Raw genomic sequence first — 25184 nt, forward strand, 5'->3', positions numbered from 1 at the left:
TCTGATACAGATTGTGATATGATTGTTCTTTGTGTGGATACTATGACAATGTTCATCCATCTATCTATAGCTGTTACACCATGTATTACACTCATCCGCTTCTTTTTAAGTGCCATACCAAGGTGCCCAAAGTTGAACTAGCTGTCCAACTCAGGATCATTACACATATGCAGTGACATCTGAACTCTGTCACTCTTTGTCTCACCAGCACTCTCCTCCAACAGACAGACAGCTGGACTCAGCCAGTCTTCTATCGTGCTACATAGAGGGGGGTTGGTCCATCACGGGACAGGGTTTCAAGTAAGGGACAGTTTCAAAGTTTCACAGTCACAGAGCTAAGTTTACCACCACCAGAGACGCACTATCACAACTGTCTGGGAGTCACTGCCAGCTCCTCCACTAAACTGCTGCCTGCCTGATTTGGTTTTGGGGCGACATTTCACACTAGTTCCTCACTTCTGCCGTTCTTCTTGAAGATTTTCTGGAAAAAGGAAAAGCATTCACCATGCAGTCCTGCGCAAGGTGTGGGTTTGTGGTCTACCCGGCTGAGAAGATCAACTGCATTGACCAGGTAACACAAACATTTTGTGATCGAAGTTTCCATTGATCTTTGAGTGAGCCGTTTAATCTTAAACAATAATTCCAAATAACTTAAAGCAGCTATAACATTAACAGGAAAGTCAGCACTCACATCAAAGTATGGTACAAACTTTTAAAGGAATGGAAGCATTTAATATTTTTCAATCAAAGGCTAAAATTGTTGGTGAAAGGCACTTGAAATAAATAAACTGCATTTTAAAAGTACAAAAAAGTGGTTGAAAATAATATTTAGCTCAAGTAAGTTCTTTTGTGTCCATCATTATGGATCTGTATATACCTTTTATTTATTAAAATACAAAAGAAATATTGTGGATACCATAAACTGAATGCTATGATGTAACTCCTGCAGTATGTAAAACATGTAGCTCTGACTGGTTGCTGTTATGAAATACAAACTGACTTGTGAGAAAAAGAAGTATACAGTTCAACAAACACATAAATTATATATTTGAGAACATATCAACATGTCTACTTTGACGAACGTATTGTAATTGCTGCCATTATTTGGGGTCTTGTATACTTAACTGTTGGCTATCTTCGGTTATCTATCAGAAATGACCTGTCCAAATTTTAAACATTTTTTTTGTTCCCACATGCTAAACTAGATTAAAGTCATGTTTTCTACTGTAAGTTAGATATGAGAATTCAGCTGTAAATACCCTCTAAAATAATGTGATTTGTCTTTTCAGAACTGGCACAAAGCATGTTTTCACTGTGATGTCTGTAAGATGGTGCTGACCGCCAATAACTTTGTCAGCCACAAGAAGAGGCCATACTGCTCTGTGTGAGTACTAAACTCTGATTCAAAATCTATCTTCAGGAGCCATTTTCGTGTGAAAAAAAAAACCTCAGAGTTGGTGATTAAAATTATGACAATTTTAAAAAATACATCTCATCCCTTCAGACACAATCCAAGGAACAATACATTCACCAGTGTCTACGAGACCCCCATCAACATCAACGCAAAGAAGCAAAGCAAAGCAAGCAGTGAGGTAGGATGATGTCACATGCAAAAACAAACCAGGAGCAACATGAGACAAAATATTTCAGCCTTGATCTGAGTCAAGGTGTATTGTTGACAAGCTGACATAAGTCACTGTCTATGCGAAGGGTGAAATGATCGTTTATCATGGGTTTGGCGCCTCTGGGTTTACCCTGAGGATTACTTTGCATGGTGGTCATTCTGCTGGTTTAGATCATCATCTTCATTTTAAGAAAAGAGATTGATGCTTGTATTGCAACTGAATTTTAATAGACTTACATTTGTAAGTATCCCACTTTTTGAGTGGGCACAGAGTGAATAAGACTCTTTTACATTTCAGTATCATTCAAAATTACAAAAAAAACACCAGGTCACCCCACACAGGAGGTTAACCAGCACCGAGTTCTGTTTACGTACAAACATACACACAAAAAAAACCCCAAAAAGCTTGATCTGACTCTAAGAAGATGTATTAATTATTAATGCATATTCTTCTTATTATTAATAATTAGAGAGAGAGGTGGACGGCTGCTCTTAGTCCGTGGTGATGGCAGCGGTGTGGAATGGAGAGTGCGGCTCAGGTTATTTCCGTGCCTGTGACAGAGGCCTTCGCTTAGCCCACTTTATGCTTCAGGGGGCTAAAATTACACATCAGGAAAAACAGCCTCACATCCCTTCCTCTCCTCTGCCCCGCCACCTGTTCCTGTCTGTCTGAGTCTGTCTATGTCGAGTTCATGCAGTGCTCCTTGCTTATATTAGCAGTAGACTGGCAAGCTCATCAGCGTCTGTTATATGCCACTCGAGAGATGTAGGATCATTAGCAAACAGCTCAGAGTTTCATCACTCACTGCTCCACATCAGACTGGATCTTTCTTGGCAGGCCCTTCTTCATCTTGACTGGAACATCTTATTATTAATAACAGCACTCTAATATTATCCCTTCATCAGTAAGCATGTGAGCTCAGGTTGTCTGGCTTGACAACATAAGAATAGAGTGATGGATCTAAAATCAGGAAAATATCAGTCAGGAGTGGCAGTGTTTATAATTTTGTTTTGCTCATGTCATGCATCCAGCTGCCAAAGTGGATGCTTTAAGCACAATGTCTAGTGTGCGCTTGTGCAAATGTGCCGGCCTTGGCTTAATGCTTGTCGTCTATGTGCATTTGTAGCTGAAGTATCGCGAAGATGGCGATCGCTTTATGTCCACCTTCCACCTTGATATGAGGTCCATGGAGCTGGAGAAGGCTCGTCTAGCCAATCAGATGGCCAGCCAGGTGAGCTCCCGGTAGAGCAACTGGCCTTTAACCACAGTTAGAGAGTTCCAGCCTAAATTCTGATCTTCTCTCACATAATAAAAAACATGTTTTTTTGTTGGTTAAGTAAACCATCCTCACAGCTTTTTGCCTATATAGGACCCTCAGCCTCCTTTATACATATCAAAATCATAGTGTTCACTGATCCCAGATCTTATACTAAATGATCAATATTAAAAATTAATTCTGAAAAATATTGAAAATTGTATGATATCAGTGATCATGGAGGGGAATAGTGAAGTCATTTATTTTACTAGCCTGTAGTTGTTAATGCATGAAACCTCATCACCTCTCTCCTCTATTTAGTAAAGAATTTGCCAACTGTGCTGTGTAGACAAAGGTTTATTTGCACTGTATTAAATAGATAGGTTTGGGTGACTGATTAAACACGCTCCTATAAGCGTGAAAGGTAAAGTACTGTCTGTCTTGTGAATGTATGGAAATGATCAGGTTTGTCTTCCATATTCAAACAGGCCTTTCAGTCTCAGTCTGAGTTCTCACAGCAGCAGACATGGTACTCAGGCATGGTGACAAACCAGGAGATCGTAACAATATCTCAGGCCCAGAAGACCATCAGTGATGTGAGTGCACATATATGGAAAAACAAAATGAAACTATCCATTTTGCATCAATATAGTTCAAATGTCTTGACTGATTCTGTGCTTGGTTGACAGGTGAACTACTCGGAGGAGTATGAGCAGTCACAAGGAAAAGGCAGCTTCAATGCCATGATCACACCAGGATACCAGGCTGCTAAAAAAGCCAATACTTTAGCCAGTAACGTAAGTGGATGTTTTGCTAATACTGCAGATAGCCAAAATGGAAGCAATCATTATTCACATTCATAATTTCCTTTAGATGATTATGTGTCTCTGCCATGCCGGTGGCTGATGTGATTTTATCATAAGTCTAAGAAGCCAAATCAAGTGAATTGTTTTCTTTGTCTGCAGCTGGAATATAAAAAAGGACATGAGGAGAGAGTTTCAAAGTACACAACGTTTGTTGACCCCCCAGAGGTGCTTCTGGCCAAGAAACAAGGACAAATTGTCAGTGATGTAAGTGTTTAATGACTTAATGATATCTGAATATGTTCATAGATTTCAGGTTCCATAGTCATTTTCTGTTAACTCTGTAAAAAAAAAACAGACATTACCGTGTGCCTGAATTATTGTTTTTCTTCCTCTAGTACGCCTATACAGAAGAGTACGAGCAGCAGAGAGGCAAAGGTAGTTTCCCGGCACATCTCACACCTGGATACCAGGTGTCAAAGAAGGCTACTGAGCAGGCCAGTGAAGTAAGTACACAATATGAAAATTGTACACATACTGTATGCATACCAACATTGTTAAAGAACCCTTAATTGATGGCTAATGGTTTTCATGTCCTACCAGATAAAGTATCGTCAGATGTATGAACAGGAGATGAAGGGTAAAGCGAGCACTGAAGCCGCATTAGCTGAAGCGGTCCACGCCAAAGAAAATGCAGAGAATTTCAGCCAGGTAAGGAGGTTATCACATTTCTTTCTCTTTCAGGAAAGTGTTTTCGTAATGAGTTTATTTGTTTTTTTGGCATTTATTCAATAGATGACAGTGGAGAGCAGGAATTATAGGGAGAGAGGCAGAGGCAGAGGTCCCTTTTCTGATTCAGAAGCATATTTTAGAGGCTACATGATACGCTTTTTGGAACATTAGATCACCTGAACTCATCTCTATTTTTTCAGATTTTCATAGTCAGGTCTCAGATTCAAAACCAGGATGTTGCATTTATATGGTTTGCACAATCCAATTGAATTCCAACCCCCTAAAGAAAATAGTTTGTGCTTTATGAATTATTTATATTATTTATTAATCAGTGGATTATGCGCTCCTCTGTTTGCAGATTGCCTATACTGAAGAGTATGAGCAACAGCGAGGCAAAGGCAGTTTCCCAGCAATGATCACTCCCGGTTATTATCTGGCAAAGAAGGCTCAAGAAAATGCGAGTGATGTGAGTATCAATGCAACTTGAACTTCCAAACTAAACCCCTTTGAAGTGATTAGCTCTTAAATCTTTAGCCTAACATGCAGTTGTGTTACTGCAGAGAAGTTTTAAGGTTTATTGATCTGAAATCTTGCAAGTTGTGCAGTTTAAAACAGAGCCTGTCTCAGTTGTGTAACCATGTGAACTGGTTGTAGAGTAAATGCTGTCAAAACATTACAGAATGTAGACTGTAAAACAACAGCTCCATCCATCATCTGGCCTTGTCATCACTGTGCAGAATAGATGGGAGACTACAATGAGGTGGCCTTCCCATGTCGTCATTCTCTAAACTCTCCACATTGACTGATTTAGACCGTGTGTCTGTGTGACACTAATCTCCCGATCCTACAGAAATACACCGTGTTGTCTCCCTGTGTGCGCTAAATCATCCTTCATCCCTCTGCAGCTAAAATACAGAAAGGACTTAAACAAGATGAAGGGCACGTCACACTTCCACAGTCTGACCTCTGAGGACAATCTGGCCCTGAAGAACGCCCGAAAAATCAACAAGCTTGTCAGTGAGGTGAGGTAGTTATACAACGTTCATTCAGTGCCTTTTCACTTTTATTTATAGCTTAACCTAGGAAGTTTGAGAAAGAATAAGTATGATATTGTGTGGGGGGAAAACAAACTTTTAAGTCGCTCCAGTAAGGTCTATGACAAAGCATTTCCAGATAAATATAATGCAACTGCTCAGTGTGTGTGTGTGTGTGTGTGTGTGTGTGTGTGTGTGTGTGTGTGCTAAATAGCTGGAAATATTGGGCGTACTGTGTCAGTGTCCAGCAGACATGAAGCCACCCTACTTGCATTTTCAGCATCTTTGACATGCCTGTCCGGTGGGGTTACAGCTTACCGCCAAGGCCACGGGACATCCCATTAAACTAATGCTACAACACATACACACACATACACAGGAACACACTGCTTCACTCGTGAGCATCTATCTGGAACCTCAACAAAATGCCATTTACATGTCAGCGGTTAGCATCTATTTTGAGTCTTTCCATCCACTTAAAAGTATTCTGAGGCTTTATTCTCACGCACTGATTTTTTCCTTTTCTGTGAACATATTTCCTCATTTTGCTTGGATGTTGAAAGGTGACAAAATTCTCCCCATAACGACGACAAATTAATCGTGTCAAGCTGTCATAGCTTCAGCCTAGCAAAGCATATTTAAGATAAAAGGTTTATCTCAGTGACTCTTGAGTTATGATGGCGTGTCAATGATGGTGACTGATTAGGTGCTTTATATTTAGCACATTACATGGAAGAATGGTTGGCACCCCGGTGCCTTATAGGATCAGCTCCAACTGTGCAAAAACAAAAAAGCGGATATGTTACAAAGCAGCTGCTTTAATTATGTACATTCACTAACAGGTGGAGTATAAAAAGGATTTGGAGAATACCAAAGGTCACAGCATCAATTTCTGTGAAACACCACAGTTTCAAAATGCTGCCAAAGTTGCCAAGTTCACAAGTGATGTAAGTATGACACATCTTTTTACAATAATGCAGCTTGAGAACACTATTTTAACCAATGTTATTTATTTCCCACTATTTTTTACTATCTACATATTACACATACCTGTTTTTACAGTTACATACTTGCTCTAAGGCTTTATGTCATGTGGACAAAAGTGTAAATATTGTGGTTGTATTAGAGAGTCCTGCATAGTGATTTTTCTTAATCTGTCTACATTTTTAAAAGAACAAGTACAAAGAGAAGTACACCAATAATATGAAGGGCCACTATGAAGGAATCGATAAGAAGACCATGCACGCCATGAAAGCCAGGAAGTTGGCAAGCAACGTAAGCCTCTTTATTTACTTTATTTACTGGATTTACAATAATATGTCATTAATAGTTTTAAATTTCCCAAAATAGGCTCTGAATTTGGTTTGGTTTGCAGACAAAAAAAACACATAGACATGGTGAAAATTAAACTGCTATGCTGCTCTTCCAGATCGCTTACAAACAAAGCTGTGAACAGGAGCAGGGTGAATACAACTACCAGGCCACCCTCACACCAGGCTACCGAAGCCAAAGGAAACTGGATACTCTAAAAGATGTGAGTTAATGCAAATCTAAGCTCAAAATTGATTTGTACAGCAGGATTTCTTTGTTTTGTTTTTTGTTTAAATGTTTTCCTTTGTGACTGCAGAAGAACTACAGGCAACATATTGACCAGGTCAAGTACAGTCCAGTGACAGACACACCTGAGATCAAGCTAGCGAAGAAAAACGCTCAGCTCGTCAGCAATGTGAGTAAACTGCATAAACACAACATATATGATTAATAATGAGCACTTTTATTGACACCACTTTTATCAACATTTATCACCTGCACACTGTACTTGTTGATGAACTGTATTAGCACTGGGCAGACTGTAGTGTTTGAATTTGTGTCCCTCAGCTGAATTACAAAGCAGACTATGAAAAGACCAAGCATCAGTACACACTATCCCAGGACCTGCCCCAAATCAAAACAGCCAAAGCCAATGCCGCCTTGTGCAGCGATGTAAGTTAACACACAAACATTCTCTCTTGTGAACGCACAAGCCTGTGTTTTGCATGCACACATTCACAAACTCACTCGCATGGTTACAAGGAATCCTTGTGATAATCTCTATAATAATCCTCCATTGTCACTGCAGATTAAATATAAAGAGGAGTGGGAGAAGACCAAGTCTAAAGCCTGTGACACTGGTTTGGATGACCTGAGCATCAAAGCAGCAAAGGCTTCTCGAGACCTCGCCAGTGATGTAAGCAAACGCACACTCTTCTCCACTGCAAGAGGACGCAATCTAAGCGAGACTGAGCAAAAACATAAGTGAGTTTACTCAGATATAATAGCTAGCAAATGAAATTAAGTCAGATGGACATGTGTTTCAGATTAAATACAAAGAACACTATATGAAGAACAAGGAAAAGGCAGTGGGGGTCAACATGAGCGACTCCAAGACTCTGCACTCTCTTCAGGTGGCCAAGATGAGCAGTGATGTAAGTAGAAGTCATTTTAATCAGTAATTAAAGGCATTCAAAATCATGTTTTCACACATACAGTTTATCACTTAATATAGCATTTGTTTGACTCAAACAGCAAATACAAATGTATGCTGTCACTCAAAAAAAATTAATGAATTTTCTGACTTTAGATTGAGTACAAGAAGGGCTCCAAGGAGTGCCAGTCCCAGTACAGCCTTCCTAAGGACATGATCAACCTGAGCCACGCCAAGAAGGCCCAAGCCCTCGCTAGTGACCTGGAATATCGCACAAAGCTGCACGACTACACCGTCATGCCTGATGACATCAAGGTCCAGCAGGCCAAAAAGGCTTATTCCCTGCAAAGCGAGGTAGGTGACAGAGTAAATGTGAAAAATCTGCACATCATAGGGTGTACTACCTCCTTGTATACAGTGGAGGGGTTGGATTGCATTTTACATGTAAAGAAAGGAAGAAAAAAGCAAAAAAAAAAAGCTTCCCTGGTTGATTTTCTTCTCTGCTCCACAGAACCAGTATCGTGCAGACCTGAACTGGATGAAAGGAGTGGGCTGGGAGGCTGAAGGATGTCTCAACATAACCCAGGCCAAGAAAGCTGGAGAGCTGCTTAGTGATGTCAGTACTGTTTAATCTGTTAACAAACTTTATATTGTATGAGACACATTGCTTATCTGCTGTCTTTTTTTCCCCTCACAGAACAAATACCGTCAGAAAGCAGACAGCATCAAGTTCACCCAGGTGGCAGACGACCTCTCCATCAAACACGCCAAGAAAAGCCAGGAACTACAGAGCGATGTAAGGTCTCCACTTTAAAGCTGTAATCATGTACATTTTATTACTGTTTACTCTCACATCATACGTTTATTTGATTCTGCTTCCCAGCTGGCGTACAAAGCAAACACAGAGCAGATTATTCACCAGTACACCATGACAAAGGACGAACCCCTTTTCAGACAAGCAAAGGCTAACGCTGACCTTCTCAGTGCAGTAAGTTCAATGACCATCACAGCAGTGTATTATATGACAATATGATAACAATATATCGTTCTAATCTGTTTTCTTTTCCAATGATGCGTGCTATACCTGCTTCATTAGATTGGATTTGTCTGAGAATTTTATTTTATTTTTTGTGTGACCTGGTTGGTGGTTCAACAGGCTCCTGTTATCTGAGAGATTAATTGGCTGAAATAATTATTGAACCAAAAATTAAAATCTTAAAATCAGGATTCCCAGGTGCCCCCAAATCAATTTAATAAACTAAAGTCCATTAATTAAAAGTAAGGAAAATTAGATTAGAATTGAAAATCCTAACTGATGTAACAGAAGTTTAATTGTCATTAGACCCACACAATGATGAAGACAACAAAGTAATTCATGGTCAATTTACCTTGCATGTGGTACAAATGTAAAAGAAATCTGTTCATTTATTGGTAAAGATTGTGCAACTTTACATTCTGTTTTTGAACAAGTAATTTGTGCTTGAAGTATAGAAATATCTTAATTCAAAACTACAGTTTTTACAAAGCATAGATCACTAAGTAAAAGTGAGCAATCATTCCCTGAAATCCACAATAGCTGCACTAAACTCTTGATGTTTACACACATGAAAAACTCTTATTTAAAAATTGGTGACTCATCCATGAGTACGTTCTCAATTGGTCACCAAAGACACTCTAGCTTGTACATTAATTTCTGATGCCCACTGGGTTTCTGATGACTCAGTCAGTCTTAAGATAAAAACGAACGTGAACCTAAATGTATTGTAAAAGTTGAAGAAAATTAGAATCTTTCATTGTCATGCTGATTGTATTTCTGTCTTAATGTCATCCTTACATTGTGCTTATTTCTTTATAATCAGCTGAAGCAAAAATTAAAGAAAGTTTCCTTAAAAGCTTCCTGGTGCTGAAATCTTCTTAGTTTGTGCACAGACATTTCCTAACTCTGAAATCTGAAAAGTATTTTTGGAAATTGGAAACCTTTACGTCTGTTGAAAAGTGTTTTGATTGGCCACCCCTGTGATTTAGGGGTTGAGAAGCCAACCATGAACTGCAACATCCCTGTTTTGAGCTGCTGGGGACCATTAGTGCATCTCTCGATCCCTCACTTCCCGTCATCTCTCTGTGTACTTTTTTTCTTTGTAGAAAGTGTACAAGAGCAACTGGGAGAAGCAGAGGGAAAAGGGCTTCGAGCTGCATTTGGACTCACTTTCTATACTCACCGCCAGAGCTAAGAGAGATCTGGCCAGTGATGTGAGTTATTCTAATACTGTCTATGGAGTCCATTAGGAGAGTAGAAATGTTACTTGAGTGCAGTAAAGTACATTTTGTCCATTTGCAGGTCAAATACAAGGAGCAGTATGAGAAAAACAAAGGCAAGGTGATTGGCATTAAGTCAGTCAGTGATGACTCTCAGATGGCCCACTCCGCTCTGGCCACCAAACTACAGAGTGACCGCCACTATAAGAAAGACTATGAGGACACAAAGACCAATTACAGGTGAGACTCTTTACTTTGATGGGGCCTTGAATCCTTGTTCCTCAGACCCAGATTCATCATCAGTAACTTTGCCATAAATCACCGAACCTCTGATTTAAAGTGACATTAATGAAGATAAAAATGCAAAGATGCTGCTTTTGCCATTGATTTGTCCTACTCACATTGTCCTCTTCAGTGATTTAGCAACAGATTATGTAAAATCCCCTTAGCTGAATGGCACAGAGATCATTAAGACCTCATTTTCTGTGTTTTTGACCTCTGAGTGCAGATGTTTGCCTCAGAGGGGAACACTGTGTGTGTTGTGATGATTTAAGAGCTCTAATATTCCTAAAAGATGTTGTCTAAAAGATGTAAAGGGTTCTAATTGAACATTTAATATCAATTTAAGGGGCAAACACTGATTGAAAATCAAAGGAATTTTTAAAAAGTAAAGTTCTAAAGTTATACATGCATTACTAGAAGATTCATCAGCATTTGTGGCTGATAACCTGCTTTACTTCCATGTCAGGAGAGTTTGAGTCTTTTTTTTTTTTATGAACATCTAATTTTGACTTACAGATAAAATAGTAATTTAAGGACTTGTTATCCCACATAGTCCAAAGCCTAGTGTGTCAGTATCCTTCTTTTTTGGGGATGACCCCAATAACCAAAGAGCACTGATTCAGCATAATACCAAGAGAATTGCGCTTAAATCTTGTGTCATTTTGGAACAAAACCCCTCATTTACTGGATGAAATGAATCTTGTCCCTCAGCGTTTCTCTGGATATGTTGAATATCAGCCATGCCAAGAAGGCTCAAGACCTGGCAACTGAGACCAATTACAGGACTTTCCTCCACGACTACACTACGCTGCCAACTGATATGAATGTCGCCTGGGCAAAGAAGGTCTATGGACTACAGAGTGATGTAAGTAACTCAAACCACAACTTGTTTTATGCAGAAGTGATTCATTAATTACAAGACTGCATTACAATGAAAGAATTTGGCATTTGAAAGTGAAATTCTATAATGTGTGTGTGTGTGTGACTTTAGAAACAGTACAGGTCTGATCTGAACTGGATGAAGGGCGTCGGCTGGGAGGCCTCAAAATCTCTGGATGTCCAGCAGGCAAAGAAAGCCGGAGAGCTCGTCAGCGAGGTAACCACTGCTGATATCAGCTGTAGGTTAAAGGATGTAATTCTTGGATACATTACATCATAAAAGAGAAATGTCAATTACAAAACATGCTAAAATGGTTATTAAACCTACAACAACAGATACAGAAATTGTGTGTTGTGTTTCAGCCCTTGATCTTCATTAACATTTCCCTCATTTATGGTAATTATATTTGGGGTCAAATGTGATTTAAACTACAGTGTATTATTAAGCACACTTACTTATTAATAACTATGAGAACTATGTAGGTAAATTAGCACAGAGGCCATGAGAAGGTGTTAAGCTTGATTGCGTAACGTGTGACTGGAAGGCACATATCTGGGTTTACAGCTGAGGTCAGAATGTATTTTAAGAGTTGAGGACCATTCCTGTTCTCTGGAAACTGGGTTAAATACGTAGACTGCACCAAGCTTTAACGAGAGACCAGACTGATTATAGTAACTAAAGCTTTTACATATCACAGAGATTCCACCTCACTAATTAGGGCTCAAAATTCATGTTAGACAGTTAGTTCCTCTTTCCGTGTTTTTGTCTCTTTACCAAATTGATGTGCTTTATTACATTGCAATATTACATTGCATTCTGTTAGAAAAGTGGATCATGAAACACTAGATTTATGCCACATTTTATTATGCACATGTTGGACTTGGGGCCCAGGGACTGAGTTACAGAAACTCTGAAATCTTATCTTTTGTTTATTTTTATCTTGAGCCTTGGTTATTTGAGTTGCAGTTATTTTCTAAAAAAGAGGAAGTCAGACATTTTGAAAAAACCTATCTTTGATACAAGAGATAACTGACTTTTCATTTTATTTTCATGTCATGTACTCATGTACACTAAATAAAGCTTCATCAGAATAGCATTTTCTATTTTTAATAACGTTATATTAATATTTTAAACTGAGTGACCCTTCTTATTCATCAGCTTATTTTATAAATGCCTTTTTGTCAACGCCAGCAAATGGTAAATAAAGATACTGATTCTGGCTGGCAGCATCAGACTCTATTCATAAGCATCTACTTATTTTCAGGGTCTTTCCAGTCAAGGTTGCCAGACTGCACACAAATAGAACAGAGCCTCTAGTTCTTCCTTAGTAGGCCTCTGTCAATCTATCTACATTATCTATCTTGCTATCTAGTTATCTACTGCATCTATCTATCTATCTATGCTTTTGGATAACTTGATGATTGCTTTGCTTTTTATTTTATTCTTATTTAATCTTTGCCAGATAGTGTATATAGTAGTTTTTGATGTTGTTGTGCCCTCTACTGTTCATAAAATGCATGTGCACCTTGTATTTTCCTCACTGTGACAGTCTGATATTCATCATTCTGGTATATTTATGTTTTTTTCTCTCTAGAAAAAGTATCGTCAGGATGTGAGCGCTCTTAAGTTCACCAGTGTTGAAGACACTCCAGAGATGGTCCAGGCCAAACTCAGCAACAAACTTGCTATTGATGTAAGTTTAGCTACTGACTGGCATCTTACATATATATAAAAAAAACTGTGTATATGAGGAATACAAATGAAGAGTTTTGACTGGCACCTTAATGTGTAATGTTCAGTAATGCCGTGCTTTCTTCTTTTACAGAGGTTGTACAGGGAGAAGGGTGAAAACATGAAGCACAACTACACGCTCAGTGAGGAGATGCCTGAGTTTGCGCAGGCAAAGCTCAACGCTATGAACATCAGCGAGGTAAAACCACACTCACGAGAACACACACACATACAGTGGACACATGAAATCCATCAATCCATTCGATCAGCAGCCTTTGTCTGAGTTTTATCGCATCGAAACTGAGTTTATACATCTGCCATGTGTGTTTTCAGAGCCGTTACAAGGAATCTTGGACTAAGATACGTGATGGTGGTTACAAGCTGCGTCTGGATGCCATTCCCTTCCAGTCTGCCAAAGCATCTGCAGACATCCTCAGTGATGTGAGCTTGCAATCAAACTTACACTCCATGTTATCATATCTTATCATTTTCACAGTGGCTTAGAAATCTGATGGGCTGCAGATTATTTTGGGACACAAAAAGTAGCATTTTTAAACTTCCTGACAGATCTTTCTATCACAGTGCATATTCTGTCTAATTAATGATGGTATTAAAAGCAGATCACTCAGAGGATTTTAAATATCTCACTTCACTCATCTTGCTATTACATCTTTAAAAGGAATGATTTGTCATTTCAGCAAAAATACAAAGAAGAATTTGAGAGGACCAAAGGGAAGATGATCGGACTGAAGGGACTGCAGGACGACTTGAACATCGCTCACTCAGTTCACGCCAGCAAGCTACAGAGCGATGTGAGTGCTTCATCTAGCAAAAACAATAAAGTGTTTGCAGATACTACACTATATTACAAGCTTTTTCTCTCCCTCTCTCTCTCATCATTTTGTCCCTCTCCAGATTAAGTACAAGAAAGACTCAGCGAAGGAGCTCTCCAAGTTCAACCTGCCCATGGACATGATGGAGGTCGCCCACGCCAAAAAGGCTCAGTCACTGGTCAGCGATCAGGACTACAGGCTGACCCTGCATCAGTACACTGTACTGCCTGATGACATGAATGTCCAGGCAGCCAAGAGAGCATACGCTCTGCAGAGCGAGGTGAGAAAGACAGCAGAGTTGTAGAGATTGTAGTTGTCAAATTTTTTTGTAATTAGCAACTTTTCCACTCATGTTTAATGTATAGGTCATTATTCTGTATACATATTTAATGCACTGTTTGCAATGTGTTGTAGCATGTTAGTCCTCCTGTTGTTTTTTAATGGTAGTCAGATATTTTTAACTTTAAATGTGCCTGCAATCCACAAATCTTTGCCAACATTTAACTTTAAATGTTCAAAAAAACTGTACATTGTTGAAAAAAAGTTGAGAGAGGTTATACTGCCGTGTATTTACTGGCTGAATTTCTCATGAGGTATCACAAGCTCAAATAAAGCAGAATTTACTGTACATATTTCACAGCAATAAAATGTTGCAGGCCCTTGTTTATTATAGAAAACTTTTATAAGATGCTATTGCAATTAACTGTTTGAAAGTAGATTTTTACATTATATTGTTTTATTCAATGTGTATGTTTGTCTTCTCTGCAGAAAGTATATCGCTCTGACCTGAACTACCTGCGTGGTGCAGCCTGGATCGCCACTGGAGCTCTGCAGATTGAAGGCTCCAAGAAGGCCACAGACCTCATTAGTGATGTAAGATGTATTCTTTTTGTGTTTATTGTTTTGTTTTTTCATTAATTTCTTTTGTGCACATACAGTACTGTAAACTGTTAATGCCTACTGTACACAAACAGCATGTCAGTATTGTTGAACATCAACTTATTCCCAAAGCTTTGATACTATGTCTGACAATGAATGTTGTGTTATAGACGTGACATTAGTTCTTATACAATATGAGGGAGATGATCTTAGTGGTGATATTCATTGTAATTTTCTGGATTTTGACTGTGGATTTCCTTGTTAAGAATACAAAATATTTACTTGACTCTCCTTGAAAGCTACTAAAACTTAACAAAGACTAACTTGGATGTTTCCTCTGCAACAGAAAAAGTACCGTCAGCAGCCGTACCACTTCAAGCACACCTCTGTGGCAGATTCCCCAGACATCATCCATGCCAAACTCAGTGGACAGATTACAAATGAAGTGAGACAATGAGCTTATTGTTTAATTTCTGATTTTGTGTTTTTAATTTTCTCAATTAATGTCCTCTATGTGATGACTAGTAATATTTTTACCGTGAAATTCATGGAACAGTCATTTGGAAAGACTTCATGAGATTAAATGTATATTTATCCCTCTCTTCCAGCGTTTGTACAAAGAAAAAGGGGTGAATGACCAACACAACTACACTATCACCTCTGAAAGACCAGAGATCACTCAAGCAAAGATCAATGCAGCCAACTTTAGTGAGGTAATATTACTTAATGCAGCCTATGCACCAAACAGCTTCTTTTCTTTTATGCATAGTGAGTGTTATTTTAAGGTTAATGATCATTTGGTTTGTGTCTTTTTGCTCCAGATTAAGTACAAAGAGTCCTGGCACACTCTGAGGGCTCAGGGCTACAAACTCACCATGCAGGACATCCCCTTCCAGGCTGCCAAGAGCTCCACAGGCATTGCCAGTGATGTAAGATCATCATAATAAACTTTATTTGTATAGCACCTTTCATACAGGCAGAACAAGTGCTTCACATGAAAAAAGACATCATACCAGGCTCAAAAACATTATGGCTAAAGTAAAGGAACAGAAAATCTTTGAGTCTAGTATAGATTCATGTTCATATAATTATCCATCTGAAAAAATCTACAGGTCAGACACTAAATGCATATTATTTACTGTAAGAATATAATGCAGATATCTAAAACATGCCTTTTTTAAATTTAGAATGGGAGGATTATTGTAGCACTGTTGTGTTGGATTGTGGTGTTTCTGTTATTGTGTCTACTGCCAGTATGGTCTTTTGCATTTTATGTTGAAATAAGTAGTTCTACAGTTATTTATTTTCCCTCTCTGCAGTACATGTATAAACACAACCACCTGCTGGAAAAAGGGAAGCACATTGGCGCCAAAAGCGTCCTGGACGACCCACGTCTCATGCACTGCTTGCAGGCAGGCCGACTGGCCAGTGACCAGGAGTACCGCAAGGATGCACTGACAGCCAGCGGGCAGTACCACCTCACCCCAGACATGATTCATCTGGTGACGGCCAAGAACGCTCAGGCTCTCGCCAGCGATCAGGACTACAGGAAGAGGCTGCACGAGTACACTGTGCTTCCTGATGACATGAAAGTCCAATGGGCTAAAAAGGCTTATGACCTGCAGAGCGAGGTGAGCTGAGGAGATGTTGGAGGGATCGATGAGAAACGAAGGGAAGAGGGGAGGACGAAACTAATATGATGCAGCTTTACTGACACGTTTTATTGCTTTCTGTCCAGAAACTGTACAAATCAGACCTCAATTACATGAAAGGAGTGGCCTGGGACGGAGTGGGCGCACCTCAGCTGGAGTCAGCCAAGAAGGCTGGAGAACTTATAAGTGAAGTAAGTACACATGGCAAATGGTATTAGTTAAAGATCCCCTTCAGACATGTTTAAAGACATATACAAATACTCTGCTCTGACTAATCATTTGTAACTGATGGCTTTTCCACAAAAAGTACAATTACTTCTTTAAAAATCCCTGAAATGACCTCCTCCATCTCCTTCATTGAATAATCCAGAATCTACGAATATGCAAATGTTTCTCGTTTCAAAAGCTTAACTGCTGGAAATAAGATGCCTCCTATTCCAATGTTAAGTCCATTCACAGCATATGTTCACTGGAGATTCAAGTTTCAACATGCTTACACACACGCTTGTGTAAGGTGCATACTGGACCTTGGACATCACAACTGAAAATGGTTGTGATGTCACAAATCATATTTGTAAGAATAGATCTTAAACTTATAGAGAAACTTTCCATTTCAGTTGGATGAATGTGAAAACAGCCTTCTAGTGTTAAACTCTACATATACGTCATTCTGCACAGTGAAGTTCAAACACCAAAATGAAAGAACAAGAAAAAAAAACCAAACATTTTTGCAAACAAAGTTTCAAGTGTGGTCAAAGTACGTCTATAACAGACGAGCCGTTTGACTTCTACAAAGCAACTGTACTGGACATCTTAACCACTGATTTAACAAACTAAACTAACCATATACTATAAATTTGTTTTAAAACAAGTTGATTGAAGCCTACAGTATATTTCCTTATATACGTCCGAGCCATCTGTATTTCCTAGTGTTAAAGTTTGTGTGTGTGGTCTTCCGTCATGCAGAAGAAGTATCGTCAGATGCCTGACAGCCTGAAGTTCACCTCGGTGGCTGATTCTCCTGATATTGTTCACGCTAAGACGAGCTATCAACAGTGCAGTGAGGTAGGGTGAAGAGAGAAACATGATTTAGAAATCATATTTTGAAGAACTTCTGTTATTGTAACTGGAAAATTCTGATACAAAAATTATATCTCATCTAGGCTGCTAATGAAAATTCTAACATCATGCTCATGTTTTTACAATCCAGAGGCTGTACAAATCAGGAAAGAATGATGACATGCATAAGTACACCATACACTCAGATGATCCAGACTTCATCAGAGCCAAGATTAACGCCCAGCAGATAAGTGATGTAAGGCACTGTGCAAAACACCCAAAACACAAGCTAATGATTTATAATCCTGAATCTGAAAAGACGCCTCTTTGTGACATTAAAAAAACAATCTTTGTCATTCTTTTCCCATGAAGAAAGTTTACAAGGCATCTGGGGAGCAGGTGAAGACATTGGGCTACGACTTGAGGCTGGACGCTATTCCCTTCCAAACTGCCAAGGCCTCCAGACAAATTGCCAGTGATGTGAGTTAATGTGATCTTACAAAGTCAGAGCATTCTGAAGTCACTGCATGTAATCCACTCTTACTTTAAATTAACCACAACAACTTTAGTGCAGCTGTAAAAACTGTCTGCAAACTAAAAACTTTCTCCCTTCAACAGTTCCGCTACAAGGAGTCTCATCTGAAGGAGAAGGGCCAGCAGGTGGGGCTGCGCTGTGTGGAGGACGACCCTAAGATGGTGCACTCTCTAGCCGCCAGCAAGCTCCAGAGCAACCTAGAGTACAAACGCCAATCCAAGGAGGAACGCTCCAACTACAAAATCCATGCTGACCAGCCCGAGTTCCTGCAGGCCAAAAAAAGTCAGGCGCAGGCCAGTGACCTCACCTACCGCAACAAGCTCCACGACTACACCTGTGACCCCGAACAGCTCAACCTCAAGCATGCCAAGAAGGCCTACAAGCTGCAGAGTGATGTAAGTTGTGATGCTTGTACTGAATACAAGAGAAAGACTTCACTTCTCCACTTTGATTATTTTTTCTAGGACATCAATGTGTTATTCTAATTGACGCTCACATTTGTTGCAGGTGAACTACAAGTCAGACCTGAACTGGATCAGGGGAGTGGGCTGGACCCCTCCCGGCTCCCACAAAGCTGAGCTCGCTCGCCGGGCTGCAGAACTGGGGCTGGCTGAGGGAGTTAGCACTGATGAGGCTATCTCAAAGTACCAGCACATGATGATGGTGAGAGAAAATGGAAGCTGAATTCTGTTAAATTACTGTAAATCAGCATTTGTGTATATGAGATATAACAATCTTGTACTTTCTTTAAATAATATATCATTAACTTCTCTGTCTTTCAGCTGCATCACCAGCAGCAGATGGAGCAGCAGCAGCAGCAGCAACAGCAGCAGATGTCAGAGCAGGTGGAGACCAGCGAGGACATCCAGCAAGGCGTCAACATGGACGCCATGGAAGTCCTTCACGTCAAGAGGAAGAAGACCACCCAGATGGTCCAGAAAAAGTCCTCCACCACCACCACCACCTCCACCACCTCATTTAAATCCATGGAGAAGAAGTCTAGCAGCACCACCTCATCCTCCTCTTCTGCCCTCCAGAACACAGTCAAGACGTCAATGTCTAGTAAAGCTGCTGCGATAGAAGATGCATAGAGTTTTAATAGATGATAATGTTTAGAGAATGTTACAGAGAGGCACTTTCAGGAGGTGAAGTGAACTTTTACTGAGTGGAGTACTTTACAGATGGTATTTGTGGAATCTACTTTGATGAAATGACTCTATAGAGATGAGAGATATGTATCAAAAAGAGCCACAGTAGGTGCAACAATGAACTGTAATATTAAGTTGAAATGATTAATAAGGGACTTAAGCATGTTGAATGAGGGCAGGACTTGTTGTATTTGTTAAAAGGATTGTAGACATATGTGGTGAACAAAAAGGAATTTAGAAAGAAACTTTATTTTAGGATTGAATGCGGTGCATTTTTTGACATGAATGGAATACATAGATCGTAAAACTACCTCTAAAGGACCATGTTCAAAATCAGTTCAATCAAAAACATCAATATTGCCATATCTGAATTCAGGTTGGTTCAGGACTGTATGAAAGATCGAAAGATTAGAAAGTTTGCATTTTGCTTTTGTATATTGAGTGTGTTCAGAGGATTGGGAGCTGGACCAGAGATTGTTTCATGGCCAGCACTGCAAAGAGCAGAGGATTTTTTTAAATTGTTTGTTTTTTATCTTTAGTGAAGAACACATCCTGTAAGTTCATATGAACAAGGCACAGACAAACTATACGAAATAAGCTGTTTTCTTACCAGGTCTGATAATCTAGTGCACTTTGAGCAAGGCTCAGTGAGAGGTAAAGGCCTACTGAAATGATGTGTGATCAACATTTTGTCTGGCAGGTTCAGCTTTGTGAGTTTGTAACGGTGCCTCTTTTAACTCAAAGCTGGGCTGGGAGTAAATGCTTGGTTTTATTGCTGATAAATAAACTGTTTTTTCAGGCAACCTAATCTGTGGTCGCTTTTCCTTCCTGAAATAAAAGGATTTCTCAGGGCAGCGTTTCACAGTCCAGTTCATTCATCTTCAGTTGATCTTGCTTTTAATCCAGCTGATAAACGTGTGGACGTTGGCGTAGACGCCAGGCTTGTTCTTCTTACCGCAGCCATCACCCCAACTCACCACACCAGTGATGTAGTGTGTGCCGTTCTGCTCACACACCAACGGTCCGCCTGAGTCACCCTGCAGAGTTAGAGAGAGCAAGTTGAGAGCATAATATTTTCTGTTGAGAGCCAGAGGCAGTCTTTGCATGAAGCCCTGACATGAGGATGCTTCACATCCTACATACCTGACAGGAGTCGATGCCCCCTTGCAAAGTCCCTGCACAGAACATGCTCTCGTCCAGTACCGTTCCATAGATGTGAGGAGCTTTGCATCGCTCCTGAGAGATCAGGAAAACACGAGCGTTCAGCAGCTGGCTGCTGTACCTTTCTGCAACGTGGGAATCAAAGTGAATTTGAATGAAACACCAAGAATTAAATTGCCTGATGAGAATGAGAGCATCAAAACAATATCTATCAAATCTGTTGTACATCATTTTTTCATATTTGTGAAAACAGCAAAGACAAGTAATAATCTTTTATATGACATGAAAGGACTGGAATCGTTTATTACGGGTTTCAGTGGCTCCCCATCCAGAGATCACACACTCCTCTCCGGCTGGGAAGGTCTCGTCTGGTAGACACACGGCCTTCACAAAGCGGGTTTCCTTGGCACAGTAAGGGCTGTCCGTAACTTTGAGTTTAAGCAGAGCTACACAGGGAATTAGCACATACAGAAAGTGACATTAATTACTTGATTTTTAATTTAATCAAACCACCTTTACATAAACAAGCCCCAAAGCATGATTCCCAATGCATTTACAGAAGAAAAAATAACGATCATACAGTGACATTCTGGGTGAAATAAACAAACTAAATACAGTAAAACCGATGATTGAATGACTTGAAGGTTGTGCCTTATGTATACTGTTCACATGTTATATTACATCAGTTTTTGTGTGTGATAGAGGCTTAGAGAGACATCTCACATAGCTGACGCAAATAATTGTTGCCAAATTTGTATTTACTGTACTTAAACAATAAATTTGACCAACCAATGTCGCTGTAGACAGCGGAGGGACTCTGCCTGTAGTCCTCATGGACAACCGTTTGTATCACCGGGATGGTCTGGTCCATCTCCTCCTGTTTGTCTATGTTCACTCCTCCCAACACCACTTGGAATTCATTAGTAGAGTCACTGAAAAAAAAGCCAGTTAGCTTTACAGTAGAATGATTACTCAGGTGAAAATGGCCTACAAGTGATACACAGAACCTACATGCAGTGAGCAGCAGTGAGGACCCAGCAGGATGAGAGGAGGATACCACCACAAATGTGCCGAAACTCAAAGGATGAGCCTTGAGGTCTGGCCTGCATGGACACCTGCCAGGGGTGGGCGCCAGGGAAAGACTTGCTACCACCGAAAATCCTGCTGGTGCGAGAGGGCTGGGATATCCCACACTGGGAGAACTGGGTAGGGCCTGCAGGCTCCGGATCAACAGGTGTGGGTGGGGTGACTGGAGATGAGGAATATCAGAAAAGAGCAAACACAGTGTGGGCATATAGAGTATACTGTAAATGTGTAAAAGTGTGTGTGTGTGTGTGTGTGTGTGTGTGTGTGTGTTTGTGCTAGATCACCTCCACTGCACTTCTTGACTTTGCAGTAGTCCCAGTTCAATTTGCCTTGACTTTTATAGAAACACCAAGGCTTGTCATCCCCGTCGGGGTTCCTAAAATGTAGAGTAAATGAAAAAGACTCTACAACTGTAGATTACTGAAAGTTTTGTTTTAAAATAAAAAAATCTTTGAAAATTAGTTATTTTAAGTTATTCTTTTACTCAGTATCCTTTTTTAAACCTCTTCCTAAAGATCATTTAATTTATCAAATGGCTTTTTCTTACTGTTATTCTCATATACTCATTATTTTATCTTGACTTTCATGTTTTTTTTTATTTGATTTGCTTTTTACTCCTTGTTTTTACTGTAAATCACTTTGTAACTTTGCTTTGACAGTTGCCATATAAATAAAATTATTATTATTATTTTACAGACAGCTAAATGAGAAAAGGTGAAGTCTGCTGACACAGAAACTGTAAAAAAACTGTATTTTATATCATTTAATTTGTTATAAACAAACATTTACTGTGTACATATCCTAATTTGAGCACAAAAAAAATGGTTTTGAATTTTTCTGGACTCAAATGTGCATGCACACCAGAATCCCCCGACCTGTACACCAATCCCACCTGAGATTAGAAAGGTAACATACTGTAGACTTACGCCATCAGAATAATTTGCAAGCCACAATACTGCAAATACTTCAATGCTACACATAATGGCTTAAAAAAACAACATTCATTTGAAGATTTTAATTAAATTTCAACCAAACCTAAATGATATATAATGAAATTTGATGAGCGAACAGTCACATACCTGCAGTGGTTGTTATATTCCAGTCCAGTGAAGTCAGAGTACAAGGTGAACGGATCGTCCCCATTCAGCAAAATGAAATAGGAATGCCAGTCCAGACACTCCTTCCCTTCTTCTGTCATACTGACAAAACCCCTGTATGTCTCTCCATTTCCCTCATAACAGTCAGTGGGAGCTGGTCAGGCAGAATGGGCAGCAGAAAATATCCAAGTGAGCTCAAAATAAATACAAGTATGACATGCAGATAAACACAGAAAGCCTCAAAACTAACCAGCCGTCTTGGTTTTACTTGCAGTGGAACTAACAGATGCAGTGTACTACTTTAAACATGGTGTCTGACAAACATTGTAATGCTACGGACATGATTCAACTGAACTGACACTGTCTACATGCAATTTTGTGAGTTTTAAAAGTAAATAAGTGCAAAACAAAAGCTTGTTAATGTAAGAGTGATGTCCTATATCAAGTCTTTACCAGTTTCACAGAACCTCCCAGTGTATCCGTCAGGGCAGGCACAGCGGAAACGGCGGTTTCCTTTGATGCAAGAGCCTCCATTCTGGCAAGGATTGGGTTCACAGGGAGACGGTGGCACTGATACAGATAAAACAAACAATTCAATTGCCAAGTGTGGCAGGGGTGTACAGGTGGAATCCCGAGCATTCAAAATAATGTCCTTGTGCAGTATATTGTGCAGAGTAATGCTTGACACTGATGATTAAAAGTGGTGTGCTCATTGTAGGATCAAATTTTGTTTGAAAACATGATTATTGGTTATTTTTCTGTGTCAGTTATTTGGAATTTGGACAAGAAGGCATGAGTATATGTTGGGCCAATTAAAGGTTAATATGAGCAATGTACTGACTTCATTACTGTGCAAATACTGTATGTGTCTCCTGTGTGGAGAAGTTGCTACTTGTAAATGTAATGTTCCGTTCAAGCCATCACATTTCAAAAATTAACCCTAAAACTTGAAAAAATGGGGGTCTGCCATACTCACATGACTTGCAGTCGGGGCCTTGGAAGGGAGGTTTGCACTTGCACTCATAAAATGGGGGTTTCTTTAGGTTGACAACACAGTCACCACGACCACATTTGACATTCTCACAAATGTTTCTCACTAAATATTTTTTAAAATAGATATAAAAAAGTAAAAGTTAGCCACCAAAAGTGCACAATCATCAAGATATTGCAATAAGCTTTAATGACAGTGAAAGATATAGTGAATCAAAATAGATTGATAAGCCAAAAACAACCAGAACTGTGAATGAGAATTGAAATGAAACATAAATAGAAACAAGAATTTGCAGTTTTATTGCTCTACAAATAAAATTATCATGAAGCCAAGCTGGGAATTCCTACCTACCTCTTTGACACCTCTTGCCTATGTAAGGCTCCAAACACAAGCATGTGAATTTTGTATCAGATTTACTTTGGCACGAGCCACCGTGGAAGCAAGGATTTGGATCACAAACATCTGGGGGGAAAAAAGGCACAAAAGTCTCAGTGTTGAGGTTAGATAGAAAACATAATCTACAATCACACAGTGTCCAAGGGCAACTTACTGGACTCGTCCACGAGGTCAAACATCCAGTCAGCTATATCAGAAAAAATGCGAGGGGCGTCTGTGGTGTAGTCATCCCCGTAATCAATGTCTGCCAAGAACAGAGAGCTGTTTAAACACTGGAATGTTGCAACAAAAAGCAGTGTGTGCAGACATTAATCAAATAAATCCTCCATATTGAGACCCTATTGTCTGAGCTGAATATTGAAAAGTTCGAGTTCGATTGATTTCCCAAGTGATATATATATATATATATATATATATATTATAGATATGTAATCACAAAAGAGCAACAAAACTTTTTTTAAGCAATTAACAAAAATGAAAACAAGACTCAAAAGAATTATGTAAAAATTAATTGCTACACTGCATTAAAATCAAATTTTGCTCACCTGCAGATTAAATTATATTGGATAGATTAGAGGATGAAATGAGACACAGTAAAGTATCAGAAAAATATGAAACCAAATAGCCAAAAACCAAATACGGAACACAATTCAAAGATTTGATGGAAGACAGCAGTACAGTAGGTGTTTTTAGTTGTTTGCTGTTAAAATTCTGAGAAATATTAATCATTAAGTGATACTACAGTATCATGAGGATGAAGAAAAGTGTGTCATTGTATCCATCAACTGTATAAAAGATTCTTACACATGGCGTCCAGCTGAAATGACAAAATCACAGAAGAGAACAGATCAGCAAGCTTTCTTTCCAGGAACTCTCTCCTTCCACTCAATCATTCCACCATAACATAAAATCATCAACATGCTGATTCATTCACAAAGATACTGAGACACTTACAGTCAGGTCATGTCCATGAACACTTAGTACACTCAGGCTTATGATGAGGACCCCTGCGGCCAGCATGGTGCTGCTGTGTGCGACTCTCAGCTCAGTGTAGAGGGCAGAAGATCCACTTTTTGGTTTTGATACCGCAAACCTCCTTGACATCCCACTCATTCCTCATACTTGTCAATCTTTAGCCAGCTGCATTGATTCTGAGGGAGTTTGTGTGTTTTAGGCTTCGCTGTTCTGCACAATGGTTTCATTTATTTAACCTTGTCTTATTTACTTACACTGTATATCAGTGGCGGCTGGTGACTGAAAAGATTGGGGAGCACAAGAGGAAAAC

The 25184-nt window shown here is 39.5% G+C and overlaps 2 protein-coding genes across 3 annotated transcripts; one reads left to right on the forward strand and one right to left on the reverse strand.

The window, feature by feature from the left end:
- The first annotated feature begins 315 nt into the window (after positions 1-315).
- On the forward strand, positions 316-19971 carry LOC122971285 (nebulin-related anchoring protein). Of its 2 annotated transcripts, XM_044337863.1 has the most exons (43): positions 316-571; positions 1290-1384; positions 1505-1592; positions 2752-2856; positions 3369-3476; positions 3570-3677; positions 3846-3950; positions 4082-4189; positions 4287-4394; positions 4774-4881; positions 5321-5437; positions 6292-6396; positions 6623-6724; positions 6879-6983; positions 7077-7175; positions 7328-7432; positions 7569-7676; positions 7807-7914; positions 8070-8267; positions 8425-8529; positions 8611-8709; positions 8797-8901; positions 10056-10163; positions 10252-10409; positions 11163-11316; positions 11443-11547; positions 12926-13024; positions 13157-13261; positions 13396-13503; positions 13761-13874; positions 13978-14175; positions 14664-14768; positions 15121-15219; positions 15383-15487; positions 15596-15703; positions 16094-16405; positions 16513-16617; positions 17393-17491; positions 17637-17741; positions 17858-17965; positions 18104-18415; positions 18528-18683; positions 18803-19971. In XM_044337863.1, the coding sequence occupies exons 1-43, from the start codon at positions 506-508 to the stop codon at positions 19109-19111; spliced, it is 5427 nt and encodes a 1808-aa protein (XP_044193798.1). In that variant the 5' UTR covers positions 316-505; the 3' UTR covers positions 19112-19971. The 2 variants fall into 2 exon arrangements, with proteins under 2 accessions (XP_044193798.1, XP_044193799.1); XM_044337864.1 differs by lacking the exon at positions 2752-2856.
- Positions 19458-24945, reverse strand: LOC122971286 (hyaluronan-binding protein 2-like). The gene is made up of 13 exons (XM_044337865.1): positions 24854-24945; positions 24704-24716; positions 24054-24143; positions 23855-23965; positions 23489-23608; positions 22966-23082; positions 22495-22666; positions 21700-21791; positions 21341-21578; positions 21119-21261; positions 20638-20775; positions 20312-20454; positions 19458-20205 (listed from the first exon to the last, which is right to left on the reverse strand). Exons 1-13 carry the CDS (start codon positions 24917-24919, stop codon positions 20050-20052), a joined length of 1599 nt encoding a protein of 532 aa, XP_044193800.1. The 5' UTR covers positions 24920-24945; the 3' UTR covers positions 19458-20049.
- Positions 24946-25184: the final 239 nt, after the last annotated feature.

The sequence above is a fragment of the Thunnus albacares genome, chromosome 20, assembly GCF_914725855.1.
Source record: "Thunnus albacares chromosome 20, fThuAlb1.1, whole genome shotgun sequence".
NCBI classification, from domain to species: Eukaryota; Metazoa; Chordata; class Actinopteri; order Scombriformes; family Scombridae; genus Thunnus; species Thunnus albacares.